The sequence below is a fragment of the Mustelus asterias genome, chromosome 13, assembly GCF_964213995.1.
Source record: "Mustelus asterias chromosome 13, sMusAst1.hap1.1, whole genome shotgun sequence".
NCBI classification, from domain to species: Eukaryota; Metazoa; Chordata; class Chondrichthyes; order Carcharhiniformes; family Triakidae; genus Mustelus; species Mustelus asterias.
The window spans coordinates 30,026,097-30,051,781 of NC_135813.1; the positions used below are offsets into that span (position 1 = coordinate 30,026,097).

General features: G+C 44.1%; 1 protein-coding gene across 1 annotated transcript in view; it reads left to right on the top strand.

The window, feature by feature from the left end:
• cacna1ba (calcium channel, voltage-dependent, N type, alpha 1B subunit, a) overlaps positions 1 to 25,685 on the top strand; it is a 664,407-nt gene that overhangs the window by 229,123 nt on the left and 409,599 nt on the right. The window contains exon 4 of the mRNA XM_078227596.1: positions 23,012 to 23,103. Within this exon, the coding sequence (XP_078083722.1) occupies positions 23,012 to 23,103 (92 nt within the window). The remainder of the gene's footprint in view (positions 1 to 23,011; positions 23,104 to 25,685) is intronic.

A 25,685-nucleotide genomic window follows, 5' to 3' on the forward strand; every position in this document is an offset into this window, starting at 1 on the left:
TTGGTCGAGGTCATTAGGTTACGCTGAGGCTTCATATGTTTCATATGAAGCAATTTTTAACAGCGGCATCTCGGCCTTTTGGCTAAGATGCAAATGAGCTCAAGTCTTGGAGGAGGAACCTCCCCCTTCTCCAATCAGCTTGGCTCATGTAGATCAGGCCCAGGACAGGGTGGTTTGGTCGCTCGCCCTGTCTTGTCAGCCTGGATCTGAAATGTCTCAACTTGTTGAGACTCTGAATTGGATTTGATTTGATTGAATTGGAAAAGTATTTAAAAAAAAATTTTTAAAACATGCATCATCACATGGACCTTGTGTCTGTCAGAAAGGCTGGTTAGCTTTATCTTTTGCAATAATATACCTCTATTCATAAAATATCTAAAGACAAAAGTTACAAAACATTTCAAAATGGCCATCACAGAGAGTGCAATGTTTTCATAGCTATTGTTGCACTCTGCGATGCTTCAATACAATAAAAAACATGACAAATATTTCGAAATGGTCATTACCAAAAGTGATGGTCAATTTATTTTTGCGTCGATCATTTCGCACTCTGACGTGCTTCAATACAATTTGATACATGTAATATTTACTGTGCACATTCAATGTCAATCATACTGCCCAAGGAGTTCTATGAAATTTTCAGCCCCCTCGTGGACTCTGGCTGAAAGGTTTTATGATGTGGAGATGCCGGCGTTGGACTGGGGTAAACACAGTAAGAAGTTTAACAACACCAGGTTAAAGTCCAACAGGTTTATTTGGGGCTAGTGGCATTTGCTACCAAATAAGCCTGTTGGACTTTAACCTGGTGTTGTTAAACTTCTTACTGTGAAAGGTCTTAGACAGCGACCTTTCCCCTTTGCGCCTCTGCAGCTTCTCTCTAGCCCTCGACCCTATCTTATCCTGGAATCAAATGGACAGTTCATAGTATATCCCTTTAGAACCAGACCTCTTCGCACTTTCCTGGGATTTGGAGACCAAGGGCGCAAGCTTATCGACCATTCAAGCCGGCCTGCCGCAGCAAATGAGCGCGGAGAATTTGACGCTCAGCCAAATCTCCATTCCATGCAGTGGGACCAGAAAATCCCGCTGGCTGGAAAATGCCCCCCACCTATAGTCTCTCCACTGGCATCACAGCTTCTTTCACCTTTGCCTGCAAGTGTGAATATCTTGCACATCCTTCCCTATAAAACAATCTAGGCCGTTCTTTAATCTTTAATAGCTCATCACTCAGACTCTGTGGGCGGGATTTTCCAGCCCCAAGACCGGAAGATCCCACCCGAGGTCAACGGACCTTTGCATGGTCGTGTCCTGCTCGCTATGATTCCCGTGGCAGGCGGGATGGGAAAATTCCACCTTGTAATCAGGCAGACTTAAGCACAAGTCACATGACTTCCTTTTTTTTTACCCTAAATTTTAAAGTGACAGTCCCAAAATGTAATAATTTTATAAACCCCATAATTGTAACGCTCTACATGGTTTGCTGAGGTGAATTGCAGCAAATACGTACTAAAGGGGAGTGATCTTTATAAATTGATGATTGTTGTGCAATGACTAAGTCTCACCATAAAAAGAAATGAGCATTTGATTCAGAACATTTTCCGGTGAACTCCCACCTGTTGGAAGGAATTAATTTCATAACCGCTGCCTTTGGAACTGTTGTCTGGCCTGAGTCATTATTGCCCTTAGAAAGGAGGGTTAGGGGACAAAAATCAGAAAATAAATTGATTCAACAGCAATAATAAAGACAGTCGCATTTATATGTGATTTTTATGCCATTATTTTGCTTATTTATTTGCCTATCAGAAATGCAAACCGTCCTGTGGTAAATGGAGTTGAATTGCATATTGGCATGAGTCAGAGCAGAAGAGAAAGAAAGGTTTTTAATTGAGTCTCGGCATGAGCCATGTTATGAAATACTAAGAGATCAACAAAAAGCAATTTCCTGTTCAATCATCATCTCACTTGGGCGTACTCTGGATTCTCATAAATCTCGCCCCGACAGTGCCCGTTTAGCAGGGTGCACACACGCTCCGAGTATTGATAAGTATTCAGATCATGCATGGATCAAAACCCCTTCTTGCTTGCCATGATTCTTTCTCAAAATAGAACAGCTCAGGACAGAAAATAGCTCGACAGTTAAGCTGCTGATGAGGTGGCTGGATGCTGGGCTAACTGTGAGGACCACTGACGCACCAGCGGTTACTGGGTTCAGAGACCCATGGCTCCTGGCTGAACACTGAAACTTGATGCTGTGACCTTGTGACCAAATGACGACTCTTGGGAGTCCTGCTTTTTTTTCCAGCGTTTTGATGAAGTTTACTTATTGGTGTCACAAGTAGGCTTACATTAACACTGCAATGAAGTTACTGTGAAAATCCCCTAGTTGCCACACTCTGGCACCTGTTCGAGTACACTGAGGGAGAATTTAGCATGGCCAATGCACCTAACCAGCACGTCTTTCAGACTGTGGGAGGAAACCGGAGCACCCGGAGGAAACCCACGCAGACACGGGGAAAATGTGCAGACTCTGCACAGACAGTGACCCACGCCGGGAATCGAACCCGGGTCCCTGGCGCTGTGAGGCAGCAGTGTTAGCCACCGTGCGCATTTCTACAGAAATTGTACCCAACAGTGAGTCATGGATGCAACAGGTTTACTTGAATTTATGAAGGGACTTCCAATTAAATTATCATTTTATTTCGCATGCCTCTCAGCATCATCGACATTATTCTTTCCGACCTTTCGTGATTATAACAATCAATTGTTTGCAGCCGTAATAAATTATGAATGAATCATTTTGAAGAGCTGGAGGCTGCCATTTTAACAACTATCCTGAGGGACTAGGTAACTTAGACTACACGGCTTGTACCATTTGGACCTATGAAAGTGATAAGTGGGAAGTTATGTAAATCAAGAGAGGAAAAATAACAAGTAATTGCAGCTTATTCTGATGTTATTTGACATTATGACATCTGACACATTACACTGTTATAATTGTCGGGTAGCTGGAAAAGTATAAATGGTGATTTGAGTCATCCTGGATGAAGGTATAAACAAACAAGCTATAGTAACTTACAGTGTGCTGGTGGCTGGATTTGACTTGAACCAAAGATGTGCGGGTTGGGTTGCTTGGCCCTGCTAAATTTCCCCTTTAGTGTCAGGGCGATTAGCAGGGTAAATACATATGGTTGTGACCATAGGGTCTGGCTGGGATTGTTGTCGGTGCAGGCCAGGTGGGCTGAATGGCCTCTTTCTGTACTGTAGGGATTCTATGAAACATAGAAACGAGAAGCATGAATAGGCCATTCGGCCCTTTGAGCCTGCTCTGTCATTCATTTCAATCATGGCTGATCATTGAATTAATGTCCTGATCCCCCCTTCCCCCATATCCCTTGATCATAAGAACATAAGAAATAGGAGCAGGAGTAGGCCATCTAGCCCCTCGAGCCTGCCCCACCATTCAATAAGATCATGGCTGATCTGAAGTGGATCAGTTCCACTTACCCACCTGATCCCTATAACCCCTAATTCCCTTACCGATCAGGAATCCATCTATCCGTGATTTAAACATATTCAACGAGGTAGCCTCCACCACTTCAGTGTGCAGAGAATTCCAGAGATTCACCACCCTCTGAGAGAAGAAGTTCCTCCTCAACTCTGTCCTAAACTGACCCCCCTTTATTTTGAGGCTGTGCCCTCTAGTTCTAGCTTCCTTTCTAAGTGGAAAGAATCTCTCCACCTCTACCCTATCCAGCCCCTTCATTATCTTATAGGTCTCTATAAGATCCCCCCTCAGCCTTCTGAATTCCAACGAGTACAAACCCAATCTGCTCAGTCGCTCCTCATAATCAACACCCCTCATCTCTGGTATCAACCAGGTGAACCTTCTCTGCACTCCCTCCAAGGCCAATATATCCTTCCGCAAATAAGGGACCAATACTGCACACAGTATCCCAGCTGCGGCCTCACCAATGCCCTGTACAGATGCAGCAAGACATCTCTTTAGCCCCAAGAGTTATATCTAATTTCTTCTTGAAATCAGACAACGTTTTGGCCTTGACTACTTCTGTGGGAGTGAATTCCACACAGTCACCACTCTCTGGGTGAAGAAATTTCTCCTTACCTCAGTTCTAAGAGGTTTTCCCCTTATCCTCAAACTATAAACCCTAGTTCTGGACTTCCCCACCATCGGGAACATTCTTTCTGAATCTACACTGTCTAACCCAAAATGGAACATTGAGAAACCTAGTGATTATTAGCATAGTTCATATTTATTTATGATGTGGAGATGCTGACGTTGGACTGGGGTGGGCACAGTAAGAAGTCTCACAACACCAGGTTAAAGTCCAACAGGCACCTGATGAAGGGGCAGCGCTCCGAAAGCTCGTGCTACTAAATAAACCTGTTGGACTTTAACCTGGTGTTGTGAGACTTCTTACCATATTTATTTAACAAGGTTTGTTTACAGTAACGTAGGCCGAAGTCTTATCACCATTCATGCCAACGGGATTTTCCCATCATGCTGCGGTGAGCGGAGATTTGGATAGCCGCCGAATTCTCCAACCTCATTGCAGTGGGAGCATGACGTGAACGGGAGGTCAGACTGCGTCCTGTGAAGTCAGTTATTTCAAGATTTCTGATGTGACATAAAGAAAGAGCCCAAATCTGACCATTAAGTTCTTCCAATTCAATTACTGTTGTGCATCTTTGACATCTTGTTTTCAGTGTAATGTAAAAAGTAATAGTTTAAAATTTGTTGTTGGTTCTGGCTGAGATTTCTTAATTACACTGATTTCAGCCATAGGGTGGAAGGAATTGTGTGATGTTAGCCAATGTAAGATGCAGATAGGAGTAATCATAGAAACCCTACAGTACAGAAAGAGGCCATTCGGCCCATCGAGTCTGCACCGACCACAATCCCACCCGGGCCCTACCCCCATGTCCCTACATATTTTACCCACTAATCCCTCTAATCTACGCATCCCAGGACACTAAGGGGCAATTTTAGCATGGCCAATCAACCTAACCCGCACATCATTGGACTGTGGGAGGAAACCGGAGCACCCGGAGGAAACCCACGCAGACACGAGGAGAATGTGCAAACTCCACACAGACAGTGACCCAAGCCGGGAATCGAACCCAGGTCCCTGGAGCTGTGAAGCAGCAGTGCTAACCACTGTGCTACCGTGCCGCCCATGTTGGACCCAAACTTGCATCAATGTGACTGGTAGCGTAGTAATTCTTGGATTGTAGAATGTGTGAATGTGAAGCTATCCATTTATATGGTAGAATCATAGAATCCCTACAGCATAGAAGAAGGCCATTCGGCCCATCAAGCCTGCACCGACAACAATTTTACCCATGCCCTATCCCCGGAACCCCACGTATTTACCCTGCTAATCCCCCTGACACTAAGGGGCAATTTAGCATGTCCAATCAACCTAGCCCGCACATCTTTGGACTGTTGTGGGAGGAAACCGGAACACCAGGAGGAAACCCACGCAGACACTGGGAGAACATGTAAACTCCACACAGACAGTGACCCGAGGCCGGAATTGAACCTGGGTCCCTGGCGCTGTGAGGCAGCAGTGCTAACCGCTGTGCTACCGTGCCGCCCAGCTAAATATAGATTTTAGTGATTTTTAGAAATCAGATTTTAAAAACAGTGTCATGTATACTCAGCAAGTTGCTTTAGAATGTGGAAAAAGAAAGGATTGGTTAATTTTTCCAGCGGAGACCCTTCACCAGAACTACAAACATCTGAACTTCAGCACTGAACCGCCTTGGGACGACTGAATAAAATTTGTTACCATGGGGAGCCTTGCCTGACATTTAAATGCTGAGTCATAGAAGAACAACAGAACTCTGTGAGGTATTGGTTGCTAAGATGCAATTAGTTGGAATTGGAACCTTCTGGTTCACAGACTTTTAGTGGGTGTCACAGAGCGCCGAGTGTACAACCTGGAGATGTCACTTTTCATTTTCCCTTCTGTTGTGTCAACAGTCAGTTGTACTCTGTTATGATGCATTTCGTCAATATTTAAGAATACTATTTGGAATGGTTTGTTAACGTGTCATGCACTTAATAACAACAGCTTACCTGTAGAACGATCCTGATGATATGGGGTGAAAAGACTGTATTGCAGCAGTTTACCTTGACTAAGATTAAAAATTATTCCTTGGGAAAACATTTCACTCATATGTTATTAATAACTTGAAGAGGGAACTGATAGTCACCTCACAGATGGATCACTTTGTTGGAGTATGCCCTCGGCTATAAGCTACTAGATTCTGTGAAAGGCATTGTCTCGTAATATTACATTTTATACCTTTGTATCAAATTCCACTGTTCCCAATTTTAACATGAAAACAAATAGAAGTTTAAGCTAATATTGCACAATAGAATCTTCAGACTTCAATCTCCCTCTGGTGTTCTGCAGTCTCATTGTCTGCTGATAGAAGCTCTGTTTTGAGCAGATAGCCTTGTTTACGGTCTGTTGTCAAATGATCTGATTCCAAATTGAGTTTGGTTATTGTTTTACATTCGATCCATGTTTTCTGGGGTGGGAAAGAAGCAACCTGCTGAAAAGTCCCTCACATCTCTCTCTGTGTTGTGTGTGTGATGTGGATTGTTTCTCACTTTCACAATGTTCAAACAATCCAAAGATGTGCAGGTTAGGTTGATTTGCCAAGGTAAATTGCCCCTTAGTGTTAGGGGGACTAGCAGGGTAAGTATGTGGGGCTGGGTGGGATTGTGGTCAGTGCAGGCTCGATGGGCCAAATAGCCTCCTTCTGCACTGTAGGAATTCTATGATTCTAAAGATTTGACGAACAGGTTTCAACTTCCAAAGAACCTGCCATCAGTTCCTGCTGCATTGCTTCGTTGCCTGTTTAGGGTGTAATGAATGTGGGTTTTTAAAAATGTTTTAAAATGTCTCTTTTTTAACTTGAGGTAAAGAAAAAGGGCACCCGGGAAAAGGGAGATGATGATCATACTAACTCTGCCTGGAGACAAGCCCATGTGATCCAAATAGAAATCTATAGAGAATCAAGTGACAGTTTTCACATCTTGTCACAGAAAGGGAGTCTGCTGTCTTTGGGATGCAGAGGAATGGCGGCAGACAGACAGAGAGGCAAAGGATTTCCTGCTGTGGGGGAAAAGCAGCAGCTACTGCTGTGAAAAGCAGGGTGAACTGTTTTTGTATTAACAACCAGGCAGAATGCTTGTAAAAGTTGATTTTCTGCTCTAAAGGAAGGGAACAGGACTTATCAGACTTTGAGATTTATGGAACAAGGAGTCACTGAGGTGGGCCTTGCTGCTAAAAGTTAGCGCAGGGATATTCCAGCTGAGTGGAATGGATTTTAAAGGGCACTGGAAGATTCAGCCTGGTGGGGCAGAGAGATATGAGCGAGCTGGAAAGCTGGGTATAACTTGGGACTTAATCTTGCCTTGCTACGTATCTGAAAGATTCCTGGTCTGAGGTCAAAATGTTTCATATAGTTTGTTTTGATCCAGTTAATTAGTAAATGCAGAAGTAACTTTTCTCATAAGAAATAGGAGCAGCAGTAGATCATTTGCCCTGTTTCACCATTCAATAAAATTATGACTGTCTTGATTGTGACCTTAACTGCACTTCATCCCCACCCTCCAGAATCCTTGACAACTCTTGTTAACATATTGGTTGCCTGTTAAGTAGCATTTCAACTTTGTTGATTTTAGTTTGTCCTTTACAGTGAAAGTCTTAAAACATAAAGTCTTGTCCTTCAGTAATTTCCGGCAGTTATGGGAGAATTTTGTTTTTAAGTATCTGTGGAGGTTGTGATAGGGGAAATAAAATGGAGTGCAAAGGCTTTTGAAAAATTAAACATCACATTAATAAGAGGCCTTTAGGTTGACACAGTGGTTAGCACTGCTGCCTCACATCGCCAGGGACGTGAGTTCAAATCTGGCCTTGGGTGATTGTCTGTGTGGAGCCTGCATGTGCTCCCCATGTCTGTGTGGGTTTCCTCCAGGTGCTCCGGTTTCCTCCCGCAGTCCAAAGATGTGGATTGGCCATGCTAAATTGCCTCTCAGTGTTTCTAGATTTATAGGTTAGATGGATGAGCCATGGGAAATGTGTGGGGTTACAGGGATAGGATGGTGAGGGAGAGGGTCTGGGTAAGATACTCTGTCAGAGAGAGTTAGTGCGACGGCCGCCTCCCGCACTTTAGGGATCCTGTGAGGTCAGGTGAGAAAAAGTCTTCGGTTATGTCATGAAAGCTCCAATGGAGCAGGCATGTTGTGTAGTGACTGACCAGTGTGAGTTATCTTGCAGATCTGCACCCATGCTGTTTGGGGATAAAATCTGTCATGGTACAACTCGGTGCCTTAAAATATCATGGATTAAATTAACACAATGTTACTGTTTCAAAGAAGTTTGAAGAAATAGTCAGATTGAAACAGATCGGATTATCGATCAGGCTATAATACAATGACAGGGAGGGGCATTTATAAGAAGCATTTCTTGTTATAACAACTATGAAATTGTACCATGAAATGATGGTACTTCATGCATCTCTTGAACAGCAGTAAAATGAATGTACGTTAAAAACAGAGTTCTACATTAATCTAATAAAAGCCTGAAAGTTGAAATTACTGCCAAAATATTTTACAGATATTTAAAGGGACATTGCTGTTTTAAGTATCCTTGCTGAAAGTATTTGCCAATTTTACTTGGAGTGGTTGTGTAGGATAATGGGCCGGATTCTCCGACCTTGCCCTCGGCTGAGATTTTCCCATCCCGCTGCAGTCAACGGAGATTTGGCCGGGCGCCAAATTCTCTGACTTCACTGCAGCGGGGGTGTGGCGTGAACAGCCGGTAAGATCACGCACAATGTTATTACATTATCATGCTCGCAGTTTGGAATTTAACAAATAAATGTTAAATATTATTTTTTATGGGAATTGTCAGGGGAGGTTGTTGTACTCTGGCAGGCACAGCATCTGTTGCAATATGATCTGCCTCAGAGTGCCGTCTTGTGTCTGTTCAGCCACTGTACCATCACCATTACCTCATCTAATGTAACAGTGCGCTGTTCCAAAGGTAAATGATTCTGAAAACAATCAAGGTTTTTTTTTCAGCTATCGTATTCCAATTATAGAGATAATTGCATTTATTTTGTGCCTTGCAACATCAAAATTGTGATTCACTCAATGAAATTGTCAGGACCATAACAGGGTCCTTGCCTCCAGAAATATCAGCCATTGTGATCAGACTCATGCCAGAATTCTCCAACCTTGTCCATGGCTGGGATTCACCGTTCAACTGCTGTGAATGGAGATTTGGTTGAGCGCCAAATTCTCCGTTCTCGCTAGAAGCGGTAGAAGGGCGTGTGAGACTGGAGAATTTTGGCCTCTGTCTTTTTTACAGCCCATTTCCAGCGCTTCAGAGGGAGGTTAATGGTGAGCATCTGTTTTTGTCCAGGTCAAGGACAGAATGGAACAAATAGCTCAGCTAACTTGCCGAGATTCATCGCTCATAGAGTATCTCTTCTTCATCTCATGCGAACCTCTTTTTTCATTATTAATGGCGGGCACCATGAACTCGCCATTATATTTCCAACAATAGAAGCAACAAGGAACAATAAGATGTGCTGTTACGTTAAGAAAACGTTGCAGGTGTTCTCCAATGGAGAGGGCTTCAAACTTGAAAAGGCAGATAAATAAACATGTGTACATGAGGAACAATTGAATTTGGAATTAACTGCTGATAAAACGTGACGCTTCAGCCAGGTACACTCTGCCTTGAGGCTGCCATTTTCCAATGGAACTGCTCAGTAATTGCTATCACTGAGGTTTTCATCATTGTTACCCTCTGAGGGGGATTTTCCAGCCTCGCTGGCCCCGAAACTGGAAAATCCCGCCCAAGGTCAACGGGCCTTTCCATGGTCCGCCCCTCGCCCCCCGATTCCCGTGGCGGGTGGGACGGTAAAATTCACCCCATTGTCTCTGGTGTGTTTGGAATTGTAACCTCAGCGACATGGAATATTACCGAGGGTTACATAGGATGCCATCTTGTCATAGCAGACTTGGAGGTTTGGGAAACCCAAACTTTGTTTTTTTTTAAAGTTTCGTTTTGTGATTTTTTTTTAGGCTTGGGAAGTTGCAGTTCTTATTTTAAGAACACTGAAGTGGGTTTGAAAATGTGAATAAAAATCAGTTTTGGGTGAAAGGTAGAGGCTTCTTGTAGGCCCTTCTTGGCCAATCATCAAGGCCACACAGTTCCTGAAAAGACAAATCTGCAGAACTAAGGTTTAAAAAAAAACAAAAATATGCGGAAGAGGCTTGTTAAATATTGACAGTACTTCACTTCTTCTCTTATGGCTTTGCCAGGAATCTTTCATGTGGAGCAGACATGACACTGTTTGCAAGGTTTGGAAGCAATGTGTGCCTCCACGTATAGATTCTGCCCATTTCATCATCCTCACTGAAGTGTAATGGCTGCCGCTCATGAATGCCTTCAGTTCCCCTCAGTGCTTTACTTGGCAGGTGATGCTCATGTTCTCTCATCTGGAGGAGGAGGGTAGAATATGTAACGACAGATTGATGTCTCTGAAGGTTTGGGAGCTCTCAGTGGGACTTCATCACTTTAGAAAACAGAGATGCTCGATACAATAGTGTCAGAAATCTTATGCTAATTGTCAAGGAACTCGCTGTTCGTAACCAAATAGTTTCAGAAAGCAAAGCTACAGCAGCAGATTAATTCTGCCTCAGTTTTCAGCATTAAGTTTTTGTTTAAGTTCTTATTTATCAGTGTCACAAGTGACTTACAGTAACACAGCAATGAAGTTACTGTGAAAATCCCCTAGTCGCCACACTCCGGCGTCTGTTTGGATACACTGAGGGAGAATTTAGCATGGCCGATGCACCTAACCAGCACGTCTTTCGGACTGTGGAGGAAACCGGAGCACCCGGTGGAAACCCACGCAGACATGGGGAGAACATGCAGATTCCGCACAGACAGTGTCCCAAGCCAGGAATCGAAACCATGTCCCTGGCGCTCTGAGGCAGCAGAGCTAACCACTGTACCACCATGCTGCAAACTGGAACACCCGGAGGAAACCCATGCAGATACGGAGAATGTGCAGACTCCGCACAGCCAGTGACCCAAGCCAGAAAGCGAACCCGTGCCCCTGGCACTGTGAGGCAGCAGTACTAACCACTGCGCCACTGTGCTGCCATGACTTCAAGGCTGTTCAAATATATTGATTTTGGAATCGGAGTGCTAGAAATCAAATATTGCTGTGCCTTAACAAAATTTCCACTTTGTGCTTTTGGAACATCAAAACCATTTTGTGTTAGTCATATCACTCTATCTCTCGCACAGCTTGGACAAATGAATGGGTAATATTGTATGTGATGGCATAAAGTTCACTTTGTATTGGAAACCCTAGTATTTGTGTGTTAAATCTGCTTTACTGTGCATTACTTTCCACAAAGAGAATTTAACTGTGGACCGTTTTACTCCAAAAGCCAAGTGACTAAAAGCAAATGTGGAAACACGATATTCTGGAGATGGGCAGTAGTGAGGAGTCACAAGTGCATGGTAACCTGGATCACAAAACCCAGGCTACTTGGCGACTTAAGTAAGAAACTTGCAGAGCAATTGAAGGTACTTTATTATGGGCGGCACGGTGGCACAGTGGTTAGCACTGCTGCCTCATAGCGCCAGTGACCCAGGTTCAATTCCGGCCTCGGGTCACTGCCAGTGTGAAGTTTGCACATTCTCCCCGTGTCTGCGTGGGTTTCCTCCGGGTGCTCCGGTTTCCTCCCACGCTCTGAAGGTGTGCGGGTTAGGTTGATTGGTCATGCTAAATTGCCCCTTAGTGTCAGGGGGATTAGCAGGGTAAATACATGGGGTTACGGGGATAGGGCCTGGGTGGGGTTGTTGTCAGTGCAGACTCAATGGGCCGAATGGCTTCCTCCTGCACAAGGATTATACGATTCTATATCCGCAGGCTCAAATATATATCAGACTACTCTGTCAGGTATGAGAAAATTAGCCTATCAAACCAATTTCCTCAATTCAGCGGCTGAATTCCCTCCATGCTGTGTTTGATCAGCGGCAAACGCACCTGAACGTTTTTCAGCCACAATTTCTGATTAGTTCAATTGATCAATTTCCAACCCTGTCAAATAATTTACCAACTGTGTCAGATTATTAGCAAAATATCCGACGGAACCATGCTATGTTCATCAAACTGCATCTCCAATCCACGGGTTGTGTGACTGCTTCTGTGCCATGCCAGCTGTTCACCAAAGCATTCATGCAAATAGGGCCTTTATATTTGTGATTGGCTCAATATTACGGTTAACTAATGTGCAGCAGCAAGTAATCAACAAATCCCCAGGTGTGTTTACTTCCACAGAAAAACAAAGCCAGAAAATTGGGGGAGGGGGGAGGAGGGAGGTGGTGGAATGAGATGTGCAACTGATAGAGTTTCAGACAATGACTTGAACGTCAATTAGCAATCCTCCTTAACCAGGATCTCTGGTTCATCTTGTGATACATATAACCCCACCATACTGTTCTGTGGGGGAAAAATCTCCCTAACTGTCCTGTTCTGACACCATGCACATCTTGATTACATGTGATGATCTCTCTGCCTGAATTAGAGTTGTAGAGTCATAGAGGTTTACAGCATGGAAACAGGCCCTTCGGCCCAACTTGTCCCTGCCGCCCTTTCTTTTACCACTAAGCTAGTCCCAATTGCCCACGTTTGGCCCATATCCCTCTGTACTGATCTTACCCATGTAACTTTTTTAAAAAGTGTTTAGACAAAATTGTACCCGCCTCTACTTCTACCTCTGGCAGCTTGTTCCAGACACTCACCACCCTCTGTGTGAAAAAAATGCCCCTCTGGACCCTTTTGTATCTCTCCCTTCTCACCTTAAACCTATGCCATCTAGTTTTAGACTCCCCTACCTTTGGGAAAAGATGGTGACTATCTAGCTGATCTATGCCCCTCATTATTTTATAGACCTCTAGCAGATCGCCCCTAAGCCTCCGACTCTCCAGGGAAAAGAATCCTAGTCTATTCAAATTAGTTTGCATAGTGTTTAGCACCATCTTACTCTTTGATTATTTGTAATTATTTCACCACCTTAAATTATCGCTTCTTGGGTCGTTCCTTCACTTGTACAGCCTGTCGACACTTTACACATACTGACTATACTTAACTAATTGCATCTATTGATTAGCACTGGTGATTACCTGTAAAGACTTGTTATTCAGCTGGCCTACGCTGCATTACACTGTCTGTACTTACCTGTTGGCACTCTTGATTACCTGTGAGTATTGGGCTATAGTGGCTCTGTCTATATGTTCTGTGCTTGTGCACCTCTCTCCACTTCACCTGACGAAGGAGCAGCGCTCCAAAAGCTTGTGATTTGAAATAAACTGTTGGACTATAACCTGGTATCTTGTGACCTCTCATCAATTCTCCAGATGTAACTGATCTTTTCAACAATCCCTTCAAGTCTTAAGGGTGGAAATTTATGGCCCTGTTGCATTGGGGGCATGGCCGTAGGGGAGACGATGGCCTAGTGGTATTATCGCTGGACTATTAATCCAGAAACTCAGCTAATGTGTTGGGGACCCGGGTTCAAATCCTGCCACGGCAGCTGGTGGAATTTGAATTCAATTAAAAAACATCTGGAATTAAAACATCATGAAACCATTGTCGATTGCTAGAAAAACCCATCTGGTTCATTAATGTCCTTTAGGGAAGGAAATCTGCCATCCTTACCCGGTCTGGCCTACGTGTGACTCCAAAGACACAGCATTGTTGATGATTCTGAAATGGCCAAGTGAGACACTCTGTTTCAAGGGCAACTAGGGATGGGCAATAAATGCTGGCCAGCCAATGATGCCTCTGTCCCACGAATGAATTTTAATAAAATGCAGCAAACCATTCAAGTGTCCATTGACTTTGTTGGGATTGGAAATTCCCAAGAATGGAAGGGATGGTAAAGTTCTGCCCCAAGTTCTCTTGGAGACTTGCAGTGCCTCCTGCTAAATATTGGATTGTGTTCTCTTTATTATTTTGGGGAATGGGGAAGTTGGGTAATTGGGAAGGATGAAACAGCATTGATGCAAAAATGGTTACCACAGCCCTTGAGTCTCTCCTTTAGATACAATGCCAGAGAATGCAACACCAGGCATTTCAGTGAGAAACAGGCAAAATACATCTCAAATTTGATTATGTCTGCTGAGATTGTTCATACAGATATCACGGGGAAATATGGAGTGACAACTAAGAAACATTGAGGGCGATTTTACCAGCTCACCCAGCCCATCGATGGGTGGGGCCTGCCGGTAAAATCGCCCATATAGCCGAGAAATCAGGTTTGCACCCGATTTCTCGTCGCTCGCCATCTTATTGGCACCGGATATCCGGTGCATTCATTCAATCTCCTGCCCAGTTCCGGTGAGAGGCTGAATAAATTATTGAAATATATGTAAAGGCTCATTTCCATGTGATTAGCAAGCCCAGAACGCAATCGTCTCGGCTCACTTGCCTCTCTGGCCTTGCCGGGAAAGATTCTTTCCGGCGATGAAAACGCCTGGTCCACACAAACAGGCAGGCTGGCGATTTAAGCCCCGCCCCTTCCCCATTTTTTTTTTCAGGCACTATTTTTCCCACCCACCCTGGACTTAGAATTGTTTTGGTAAGATCGCCCCCATTGACTTTAACTTTGGGAGCTGTTTTATTTTAAAGGCTACAATTTGTTTTCTTGTGAGGTAATGCATTTTGGAAGGTCTAATACAGATAGGAAATATACAGTAAATGGCAGAACCCTTAAGAGTATTGGTAGGCAAAGAGATCTGGGTGTACAGGTACACAGGTCACTGGAAGTGGCAATGCAGGTGGAGAAGGCATACGGCATGCTTGCCTTCATCGGCCGGGGCATTGAATTTAAAAATTGGCAAGTCATGTTGCAGCTTTATAGAACCTTAGTTAGGCCGCACTTGGAATATAGTGTTCAATTCTGGTCGCCACACTACCAGGAGGATGTGGAGGCTTTGGAGAGGGTACAGAAAAGATTTATCAGGATGTTGCCTGGTATGGAGGGCATTAGCTATGAGGAGAGGTTAGACAAACTTGGTTTGTTCTCACTGGAGCGACAGAGGTTGAGGGGAGAACTGATAGAAGTCTACAAGATTATGAGAGGCATGGACAGAGTGGATAGTCAGAAGCTTTTTCCCAGGGTGGAAGAGTCAATTACTAGGGGGCACAGGTTTAAGGTGCGAGGGGCAAGATTTAAAGGAGATGTACGAGGCAGATTTTTTACACAGAGTAGTGGGTGCCTGGAACTCGTTGCCGGGGGAGTTAGTGGCTTTTAAGGGGCATCTTGACGAGTACATGAATAGGATGGGAATAGAAGGATATGGTCCCCAGAAGGGTAGGGGGTTTTAGTTAAGTCAGGCAGCATGGAAGGTGCAGGCTTGGAGGGCCAAAGGGCTTGTTCCTGTGCTATAATTTTCTTTGTTCTTTGTCCTATAAAAGACCAGTGAATGCACGTTTTAGCAACTCTGTCCTTACAATCCTCTAACTTGGTTTAACCTGGTTCATGGAAAACAAAATGACAGCTGTGTTAATTTACATCGTATAATAGCTCTTGTAACCCATCTGTTTATCCTTTTGGAGTTTTATATATGGCACGTTTAATAGTCCCTGTTTACTTTTCTCCTGCATATTAATAGTTTTGTCTCTCCTGGTCCATGAGACAAATTTGTTCTTTTTCCATTTTCTCAGAATGCATCCCTCATTCTTCATTAGTGTGTGTGCACACAGTTAGTTTGCCACTCGTGTTTCCAAATTCATTTTAAATGCATTTGGGGTTGTTTAGAATCACTACAGTGCAGAAGACCATTCAGCCCAGAGAACCTGCACCAACAACAATCCCAGCCAGACCCTATCCTCGTAACCCGACGTATTTACCCTGCCAATCCCCCTGACACTAAAGGACAATTTAGCATGGCCAACCCATCTAACCAGCACATCTTTGGAGTGTGGGAGGAAACCAGAGTACCCAGAGGAAACCCACGCAGACACGGGGAGAATGTGGAAACTCCACACGGACAGTTACCCGAGGCTGGAATTGAACCCAGGTTCCTGGTGCTGTGAGGCAGCAATGCTAACCACTGTGCCACTATGCCGCCCATGTATATTGTCTTAGGCTGTCATCACCATGGTTTGTGCTTGTTGCCTATTACTTATTTGGTCTTTGATGAAGTTTCTCTTACTCTGTGAGTGATTTTGGAGATGATCGACATTTTAATTTCCCTTGAAACTATTCATGTGGAACTATTTACATCCACGAACAGTCCACAGACTGTGCTGCGACTTGCTCTCTTGTAGCCTCTTGGTCATCTGACCTTGGTGTCATGCTTACATCATCATTAACACGTTTGTCTAATTAACATGACCATTGACCCTTTGAGAGTAAACTTGGATGACTCTGTGTACAGTTTTCTCTCTATCTTGCTTACTGCTTACTTTTCAGAGACTGGCTATGGTCAAGAACATTCCATGTTTGACATCGTCGGTCAACTTTTGGTTTTTCCTTCTTTGTGATCAGGGAAGGAATTCTCTGGCTGTTCAGGCCGGTGGGATTCTCCAATACAGCTGACAGTGCACCCCCGCCCCCTCTCATGGGTTTTGGGGCGGCTTGGGGTGGCATCAGTGGGAAATTCCCACTGACAGCTGCGGGACCAGAGAATCCTGTCGCCAGTGAACAACGTACCACCTTCCGCCACCCAGAAACACGCACAGCTGGGAGGCTGGAAAATTCTCTCTCTCCCCCTCCTCCTCTCTCTCTCTCTCTCCCCCCCCCCCCCCCCCTCTCCACCCCCCCCCCCCCCCACACACACACACACAATCCAAGATTGATCTCCACACTTTCAACATAGAGTACATTTTGCACTGCCAAAGGACAAAATAATTAGTTGTGTTACATGGAGAGGCTGTGATATGGGTAAAAATCCTTGTGCCAACTGGTAGTCAGTGAAATTTCTGCTTCATCCTGCATTCTATACAGTCCTAGCCTTTGTTGTTGTAATTATTCCAATCAATAAGTTAAAAACTTTGGATGAATAGTCATCTGAGATACACCATTGCATGTATTCTGAGTGAAAAATTTCCATTCCCACCGTCCAGGATGCATCAGGGTTTGCGTTGATTTGAGTTCTGATATTCCTATATTTAACTTGGAAGGTGTGTTTTGGCTTTAGCTTAATGCACCTGCATTGAAATGTGAGATTTAAACAACTGGATGGAAAGTGTGTGTGGCAAGATTCAATGCTAGCACAAGAAGGGCAGAAGTGTAATCGGTTTAATATTTTATTAAAGGAGATGTGAGAAATGATCTGTGGTTTCAGTACTCAAATGGAAGGCAGTCTTCATCCGGACTAGCACAGACTCAGAAGTTGGAGACTTTCTCATATATCCTTTCCCTAAAGGACGTTCTTTGTGGTCAGTAACCACTCAATGTACAAATGTAGTTATTGCTGGTGGTGTCCAACTTTTCCTCAAGCATTGTGTTACCTAACTGCTTTTGGAGTTATAAGGTCGAAGAGGTACTTGGACTCCACAATAATTTCTTATTACCGGTTTGTTCTAACGTTTTGAAGGAGTGTAAAGTAATGCCCTTTCAGCGAAGGGAGAAAAGAATGAATCCTGATTGAACTCTGCCACGATCATTTCTCTTTATCCCTATAGTCAATGCACATCGCAGGACTATACTGGATAAACGTTACGCAAAAGTACAGTGAAGAATTTTAGATAACCTTGTTCCTCAGTTTACTGGCAAAACAATCTGCGGTGGGAGCGTTGCTTTAATCTGGAAGGTACTGCCTTAAAAAATAGTGGAAACAAATCCAATTGTAGCTTTTAAAATGGAACAATATCAATACTTGAAAGGGAAAAGATTGCAGGGTAATGGAGAAACGGCAATGTAAAAAGAACTGAATGTCTCAAAGCACCTAACAGCCACTGAAATACTTTTGAAATGTAGTCACCTGTCGTGATGTATAAAATATAGGGCGGAAACTTCCCAAAATTTGGTTAAGTGTCGTTTTTGGTATGAAAACTGGAGTGAACCCCACCAGCAATTTAGACTGGAATTGTTGGACACTTGGAAAAGGTATGTTTTCCGGGGAATAACGTTGCGCTGGTTGGGCGACAGAAACGCAGCCCCACAGAATCATCTGAGCAGTTCATGCAAAGGGATGCTGCATTTAAATGGCTCCACAACACTTGCTCCCAGTCCAGCCGAGAGGATGGCAGCAAGAAAGCCAGCTGCCAGGTTTTCATTCACAGTATCTGTGTGGAGCACCACAATCCCTTTCCTCACTGCAAGTCATCGTCACCCTCCAACATTGAATGGGCAGCTCCCTGCGTTGCTAGCCCTTGTCATCCCCCCCATGCTCATAGGAGGGGCTCTGTCCAGAAGGGTCACCCAAGTGCCCTCCCCTAATCCTGGATCTCCTGGAGCTATGTCGTGATGAGGGCGTCTCTAGCTCTCCTGCCCATGCGCATGGAACCACTGTAGGCTTTCAATAGAGTCATGGGTTTCCTGGTCGTGACTGGATTGCTCACATTTGGACGATGAGGTGGATGTGGGAAGTGGGCTGGGGGCTGGGAATCCATAGGACGGCTAATGCAGGAGCTGTCGGCCCTGGGGGGAGCTGCCAGCCCTGGGGGGGAGGTGAATCCCCTGGCCCTTGTTGCTGAGGCATGAGGTCTGCCTGTCCTCTGTCTGAAAACTGAGGCTCAGCCTTGGATGTAGTGCTTTGGGGAGTTGACGGCGTAAAGGGTTAACTCCAGAGGGCTCCGGCCCCATCCCCTCCATCCCCCACCAGGAGAGGCTCCGACAAGCATTGACATGTGGGCACTCACCCACCCAAATCTCACGCAGCACAGCTGAAACAGAACAAGTGACCCTCGCCCTGGCACCCCTCACAAGGGCAATCACAATCCTCTGGCAGGTACCCTCTTCTTGGTCATGCATGCATGTGCACATGTGGCACGCGCACACTGTCTCACACACACACACACTTTCTCACGCACACACAGTCTCGCACCCCACACCACGCGCACACAACACACACACAGCTGTCCGGTACCCTCTCTCCCGTTGGGGCACGAACGCGCATGCACATACACACTTCCCGTGCCCACTCTCCCCTTGGGAATCTCTGGTGGATAGTACGTATGCACTCACCTCCAATCTTCCTCTCAGAAGTCACGGTGCCAGGTTTCCATTCTTCAAAAGCAGCAGTGATTTGCGTCGGTGTGACATCACGCTGGCTCGGTGGAAATGTACACCAAGAGCGGATGGTGTGTTATGATGCCCGCTAACACCATGGTAATACATGAAATCAAGCCTTCCTGGGCGGGAACCTGACTGCATAGCAGGGTTGCGGGGAGTTGGAAAGATTGCAAACCGAAACCTCGCCGTTGAGAACCGCGTTTTTAGCATCTTGCGAGATTTAGCGGCCATTACAGGAAATGTGCCCGCGGCTAACGCAGCCACTGAATCGCGGCCATAGTGACCAATTTGTGCTCAGCAAAGTCCCACAAAATGTTGACTGCAGTTGAACCGTATAATATAACTGCGCATCACCAAATACATTCATTACTCAAAGTATTTTACACTTGCAAGAAATGAAGGCTAAGGATGTTATTTCATATCATCAATCAATTTATGAAGCTTAGAGTTGCTGCAAATACTTTTACTGTGTACCGACTGCATTCAGTATTCGTTTTGTCAGGGCTGAGGCAAATTGACTTGATAAATGGGAAATGTTCTGAATCTTTTAATGTAGGACCATGATTCCAAGCACTGGTGATAATAAACCATGGCTCACAGATGTCCGGAGGAAAAAAAACTGTGAATTTTAAATCAAATCACAAGAGCTCGCTGATTGACTATCTGCAGGCTAGCTTTATGTGATATGGATTTATATTACAGATATGATCATGTGTCAGCTCTTGGGACCACCTTGGTTTTCTACCACAGGGACACAGTTTGAAAGAGTTAACAGTCTAACATTTCATTTACACACAGTTGGAGGTTAGAATCGCAAAAGAAAAATGTTTTAAGTTATCACACCTGAATGTAGAGCTATATACTGTCTATACCAAAATCGTTAAAACCTAGAAATTATTGGCGCTAATTTTCAACTTCGATGTCTGGGCGATAACCTGGGACAAGATTCAGGTGTCTTCAAGTGAGTGATCTGCTCTATCAGGTTATTGCCCAGAAGACCAAATTGAAAATTACCCCCCCTCCCTCCCTCACAATGCCACTACCATTGTGCACCATACAAGAATGAATGACCTTTTGCACTATGCACATCCTGAGGTCATGCTAAATGGGTCATCTTTAGAGTGTCATCATGGTCGTTGTGTAGGCAACACTTCGACCAATCAGAGTCCACTTGCCAACCTTTCAGCACCCTCTTCTCATACAGAATAAAGTTGTTGTTTTACCCTGATATCAGTACCTCGGAAAGACGTGCTGGTTAGGTACGTTGGCCATGCTAAATTCTCCCTCAGTGTACCCGAACAAACGCCAGAGTGTGGCAACTAGGGGATTTTCACAGTAACTTCATTGCAGTGTTTAATGTAAACGTACTTGTGACACTAATAAATACAATAATAAATGATTGTCCTGATGAGTGTAAGATGAAAAGCTTTGACAGTAAGTCTTTTTTTCAGCATTACTCAAATGTTACTTTATTTAGAAACATAGAAACTGGAAGCAGGAGTAGGTCCTTCGAGTCTGCTCTGCCATTCATTTTGATCATTGCTGATCATTGAATTCAATATCCTGATGCCCCTTCCCCTCACATCCCTTGATCCCTTTAGCTCCAAGAGCTATATCTAATTTCTTCTTGAAATCAGTCTTAGCCTCAACTACATTCTGTGATAGTGAATTCCACACATTCACCACCCTCTGGGTGAAGAAATTTCTCCTCACCTCAATTCTGAAAGGTTAACCCCTTATCCTCAAACTATGATCCCTAGTTCTGGAGTTTGGCTGAACTGTTTTGTGTTTTAATGTTCCATATGCCAAAAGGCACAAATAAGTCTTTCAACTTCCCTTCATTCCTGAGTCTTTGTAGAATGAAGCATCGTAGTTTAACCCTATTGTGTAGGTTTTATCCACAATATCGAGTGCATACAACAAGAATGTACTTCTACAAACTGAAGATCAGTTACTTTGATATTAAATCAAATACAACGTCTTTGAACATGAGTTTGCCAATAGCCAGAGAATGCAATGTGATAAAGATAACAAGAAAAGCAAAGTTTAACAATTCTGCTCAGGAGTTGAATTTGGTGTTTGATGGAAATGTGGATGAGGGAAACTATTGAATTTATCTCTTGAATTCAGATCAAAATTCATCTGACCAGAAGGATGGGAGTGGGTATAATCAGTCTCTGCTGGCAGCACAAAACACACTCGTAGTGAATTAGAAACCTGTTTTACATAGTATTTTATTAAATTAAAGTCAATAGATGCAAGAAGGAACACATAGTAATGTGGGTTGCCAATTTACGATGAGCACGCATTGTTTCACTGCTCATTAATTGTGTTTAACAGTGAACAGGATTTTACTGGGTGGGGGGGTGGGGGGGAAGTTCTATTTTTGAATTTTGGTGGTGGGCGGGATGTGCAAATGTTGGCCTATATGCACATAGTTGATGGGACTTATTTGAGCCCTGATTTAAAAAGTAACCTGAAAATACAACTGCCGGGCTAATTTGTAATGCATATCACAGAATCCCTACTGTGCAAAAGGAGGCCATTCAGCCCATCAAGTCTGCAGTGACTCGCCAAAAGAGCACCTTACCCAGGCCACCGCCCCCCCATCTTATTCACCAAAACCCAGTATGTTTACCATTGCAAAAAGATGTGCGGGTTAGCTGGATTGGCCATGATAAATTGCCCCCATGTGTCAGGGAGATTAGCAGGGTAAATAGGTGGGGTTACGGGGATAGGGCCTGGATGGGATTGTTGTCAGTGCGGACTCAATGGGCTGAATGGCCTCCTTCTGCACTGCACGGATTCTATGATTCTAAATCACCGAACCTACACATCTTGGGACACTATGGGGAAATTTAGCATGACCAATCCACCTAACCTGCACATCTTTGGACCGTGGGAGGAAACCGGAGCACCCGGAGGAAACCCACGCAGACAGTGGGGGGGGGAGGGAACATGCAAACTCCACACAGGCAGTGACCCAAGGCCGGAATCGAACTCTGGTCCCTGGCGCTGTGAGGCGGTAGTGCTAATCACTGTGCCACCGTGCCATCCTCAAACTCATACTTCCATATTTATTTATAGAATTATGTAAAGATTGGCTCCAGTTCTATCCTTTCCGGAACAGAATATAGTGCATTACTGGTGAAGACCTATTCCAGTCCTGAGGTCACTAGTTATTTTTACTTGGTTTTGCGTTAGCGATCGTCTCCAGTGAAATTGTCAGATTTGTGAAGAATGCGGACTAAGCTGAATCAGTTTAAAAAGAAAGTATGTATCTGGCAGCCGGCCAGAATTTATAAACATTGTCCAAGCATGGTATGAAAGCTGTATTAAAGCAGCCTCTGTCTCGTTCTCTTCCTTCTCCCATTTGTGTCTCAATCTCCCATAAGGACCCAACATAAAAGGGAGTGAGATGCTGGCAAACCAAGTGGGCAAGTCAACCTTACAAAACTCTCTCTCCCGGCATGAATTGACATGAAAGATAAATCAAAAGTAGGAATTTGAATGAGTTGATCTGAATCTGCAAATGCCGTTCTGTTCTCTTTATAGACAATGATGTATTTAGGAACTACTGATACACCTATGTTTAGTTTTTACCGACTTGAATGTAGTTTTCTGTGCAATTATTTCTATTTAATCTGTGGTAATTTCACTGGTAATTTCAATGTTCAAATCTTTATTATTGTGCAGGATCTTAGCCACTGTTGGAACAGACTTTGACCTGAGGACCTTGAGGGCTGTTCGAGTACTACGACCATTGAAACTTGTATCAGGAATTCCAAGTATGTTGAACAACTGGCTGACGTTTTTAAATGAGCTTTTACCTGTCTAAGAATTAGCATTGCACATTCTGTCGGCACATTTCATTTTTGATATCAGAAACACCTACATCAAATACAGCTGTAGAATCTATCTATGTAGGAACTCTCTGTGGTACTGTCCTATTTTCTCATTTACATGCTGCTTGTCAGCAACAACATCCAAAAACACAACATTTATTTTCACCTGTACCAGCTTTATCTCACCACCACTTCTTTCAACTGTTGCTAAATTATGAGACTGCTTATTCCAATATTGACTGAGCAGAAGCTTCTATAATATATAATGGGCCGACTGAAACCATAGTTTTTGGTTCAAAGTCGATTCAAGGCTGGCTCTGCAGTGCCAGCCAATCACCGCCCCATCTCTCAATCATCAGTAAAGTGATGGAAGTGAGCAGTGCTATCAAGCATCAATTTTTCAGCAATAGCGTGTTCACAGGCACTCAGTTTGTGTTCCACTTGGGCCATTCAGCTCCTGACCTCACCACAGCCTTGGTCTGAAAATTGACAAAAGAGGTGAGGTGAGAGTGACAGCCCTTGACTGAGTGTGGCATCAAGGAGACCCTAGTAAAACTGGAGTCAGTGGGAATCAGGGGAATATTCTTCACTATTTGGAGCCCTACCAGTACAAAGGAAGATGGTTGTGGTTTTGCAGGTCAACCAACTTATTCCCAGGACATCACTGCAGGAGTTTCTCAGGCTAGTGTCCCAGGCCCCATTGCTGCTTAATCAATGACTTACCTGTCATCATAAGGTCAGAAGTGGTGGTGTTCGCATAATGTTCGGTACTATTTGCAACTCCTCAGAGACTGAAGCAGCCCATGGCCATATGCAGCAAGACCTGGACAACATTCAGGCTTGGGCTGATAAGTGACAAGTATTATTCATGCCACAAATTGCTCAGCAATGAGCATCTCCGATGAGAGAGAATCCAAACATTCCCCCTTGACATTCGATGGTATTACCATCACTGAATCTCCCATTATCAGCCTCCTGTGGGCTACTATTGAGCAGAAACTGAATAGGGCACTGGGGCTACAAGGGCTTTTTAGAGGCTGGGAATACTGTGGTGAGCAACTCACCTCCTGACTCTCCAAAGTGCGTCCAATGTCTACAAGGCACAAGTCAGGAGCACAGTGGAATTCTTCCCAATTGCCTGGATGGGCACAGCTCCAACAGCCCCCAAGAAGCTCGACACAGTCCAGGACAAACCTGCCTACTTGATTCACATCCCATTCACGACCTTCAATATTCACTCTCACTGTCACTGGTGCACAGTGGCAGCAGTGTGTACCGTTTACAAGGTGCAATGTGGCTACTCAGCAATTAGGGATGGGCTATATATGCCAGGTCTAGCTAGTTATACCCACATCCCATGAAAGAATGAAAAAAAGCTCCTTGAAACTCAGCTCTTTAAATAAGCATTTGGTCATCTACCTCAATATTTCCTTATCAGTCTGCATGTCAAGTTTTGTTTCATAATGCTCCTGTGAAGTGCCTTGAGATTTCTTACTAGGTTAAAGCACTAGATAAATACAAGTTGATGTTGATTTTGAACAGTGAATTATAGAATTGTTTGCACCAGTGGGCATCTTTTGGCTGCCTGTATTTTCCCTCTAGGACAATGTGATCCAACTGAATGTGGGTGGCTAGACTCCCTATCAAGCAAAGCCCTGATTTTCAAATTCTCATTCTTACTCTCAAATCCCTCAATGGGCTCACCCCTCCCCTTTTCTTTTTGCAGTCTCCACCACCCTATAATTCTCCAAGGTAGTAACACTCACCTAATTCTGGCCTCTTTGGCAATCCCAATTTTTGATTGTGGGGAGACAGGGGTGTAGTGGTATTGTCATTGGGCTAATAATCCAGAGACCGGGGTAATGTTCTGGGGACCCAATTCCCATGTTCCATGGACAAATAAAAATCGCTCCACCATTAGTGGCCCTGTCTTCAAATGCTGAGGCCCTAAGCTCGGGAATTACTCCCCTCTACCTCACTTTACGCCTTCAAGTTAAAGCTACCCCTTTGACCAAACTTGTGGTCACCTGACCTAACATCTACCTATCTGACTTAATGTCACATCTTGGGCAGGTTTTTATGGCCTCGCTCGACCCGAGACTGGAAATTCCCACCCAAGGTCAATGGACCTTCCTGTTGTCTGCCCCTCGCCCACTCCGATTCAATGCCAGCGGGGCAGTAGAATTGTGGCGCTAATTTTAAAACGCTCCTTTGAAATACTGTGGGAAACTTTATTATGTTACAGGTGCTGGATAAATACAGGTTGCTGTTGTTTTGTAGAATCTTAGAACGCTATTTTATTATTGACAACAGAAAACCAAGGTGAAACCTATAATGTATCATTAAATTCCTACATTCTCCTTCACTGATCATTAATCACTGCTTTCCTATCGGGGGGTTAGCTTTTTAACAAAAATATTTAGTTAGTGGCATTCTTTAAATTGCCTAATTCCATAGTGTTTAAATTTATAGTTGTCTTCATGATTAAATCTCTTCAACATTTGTAACATAGCTTGAAGAAAAAG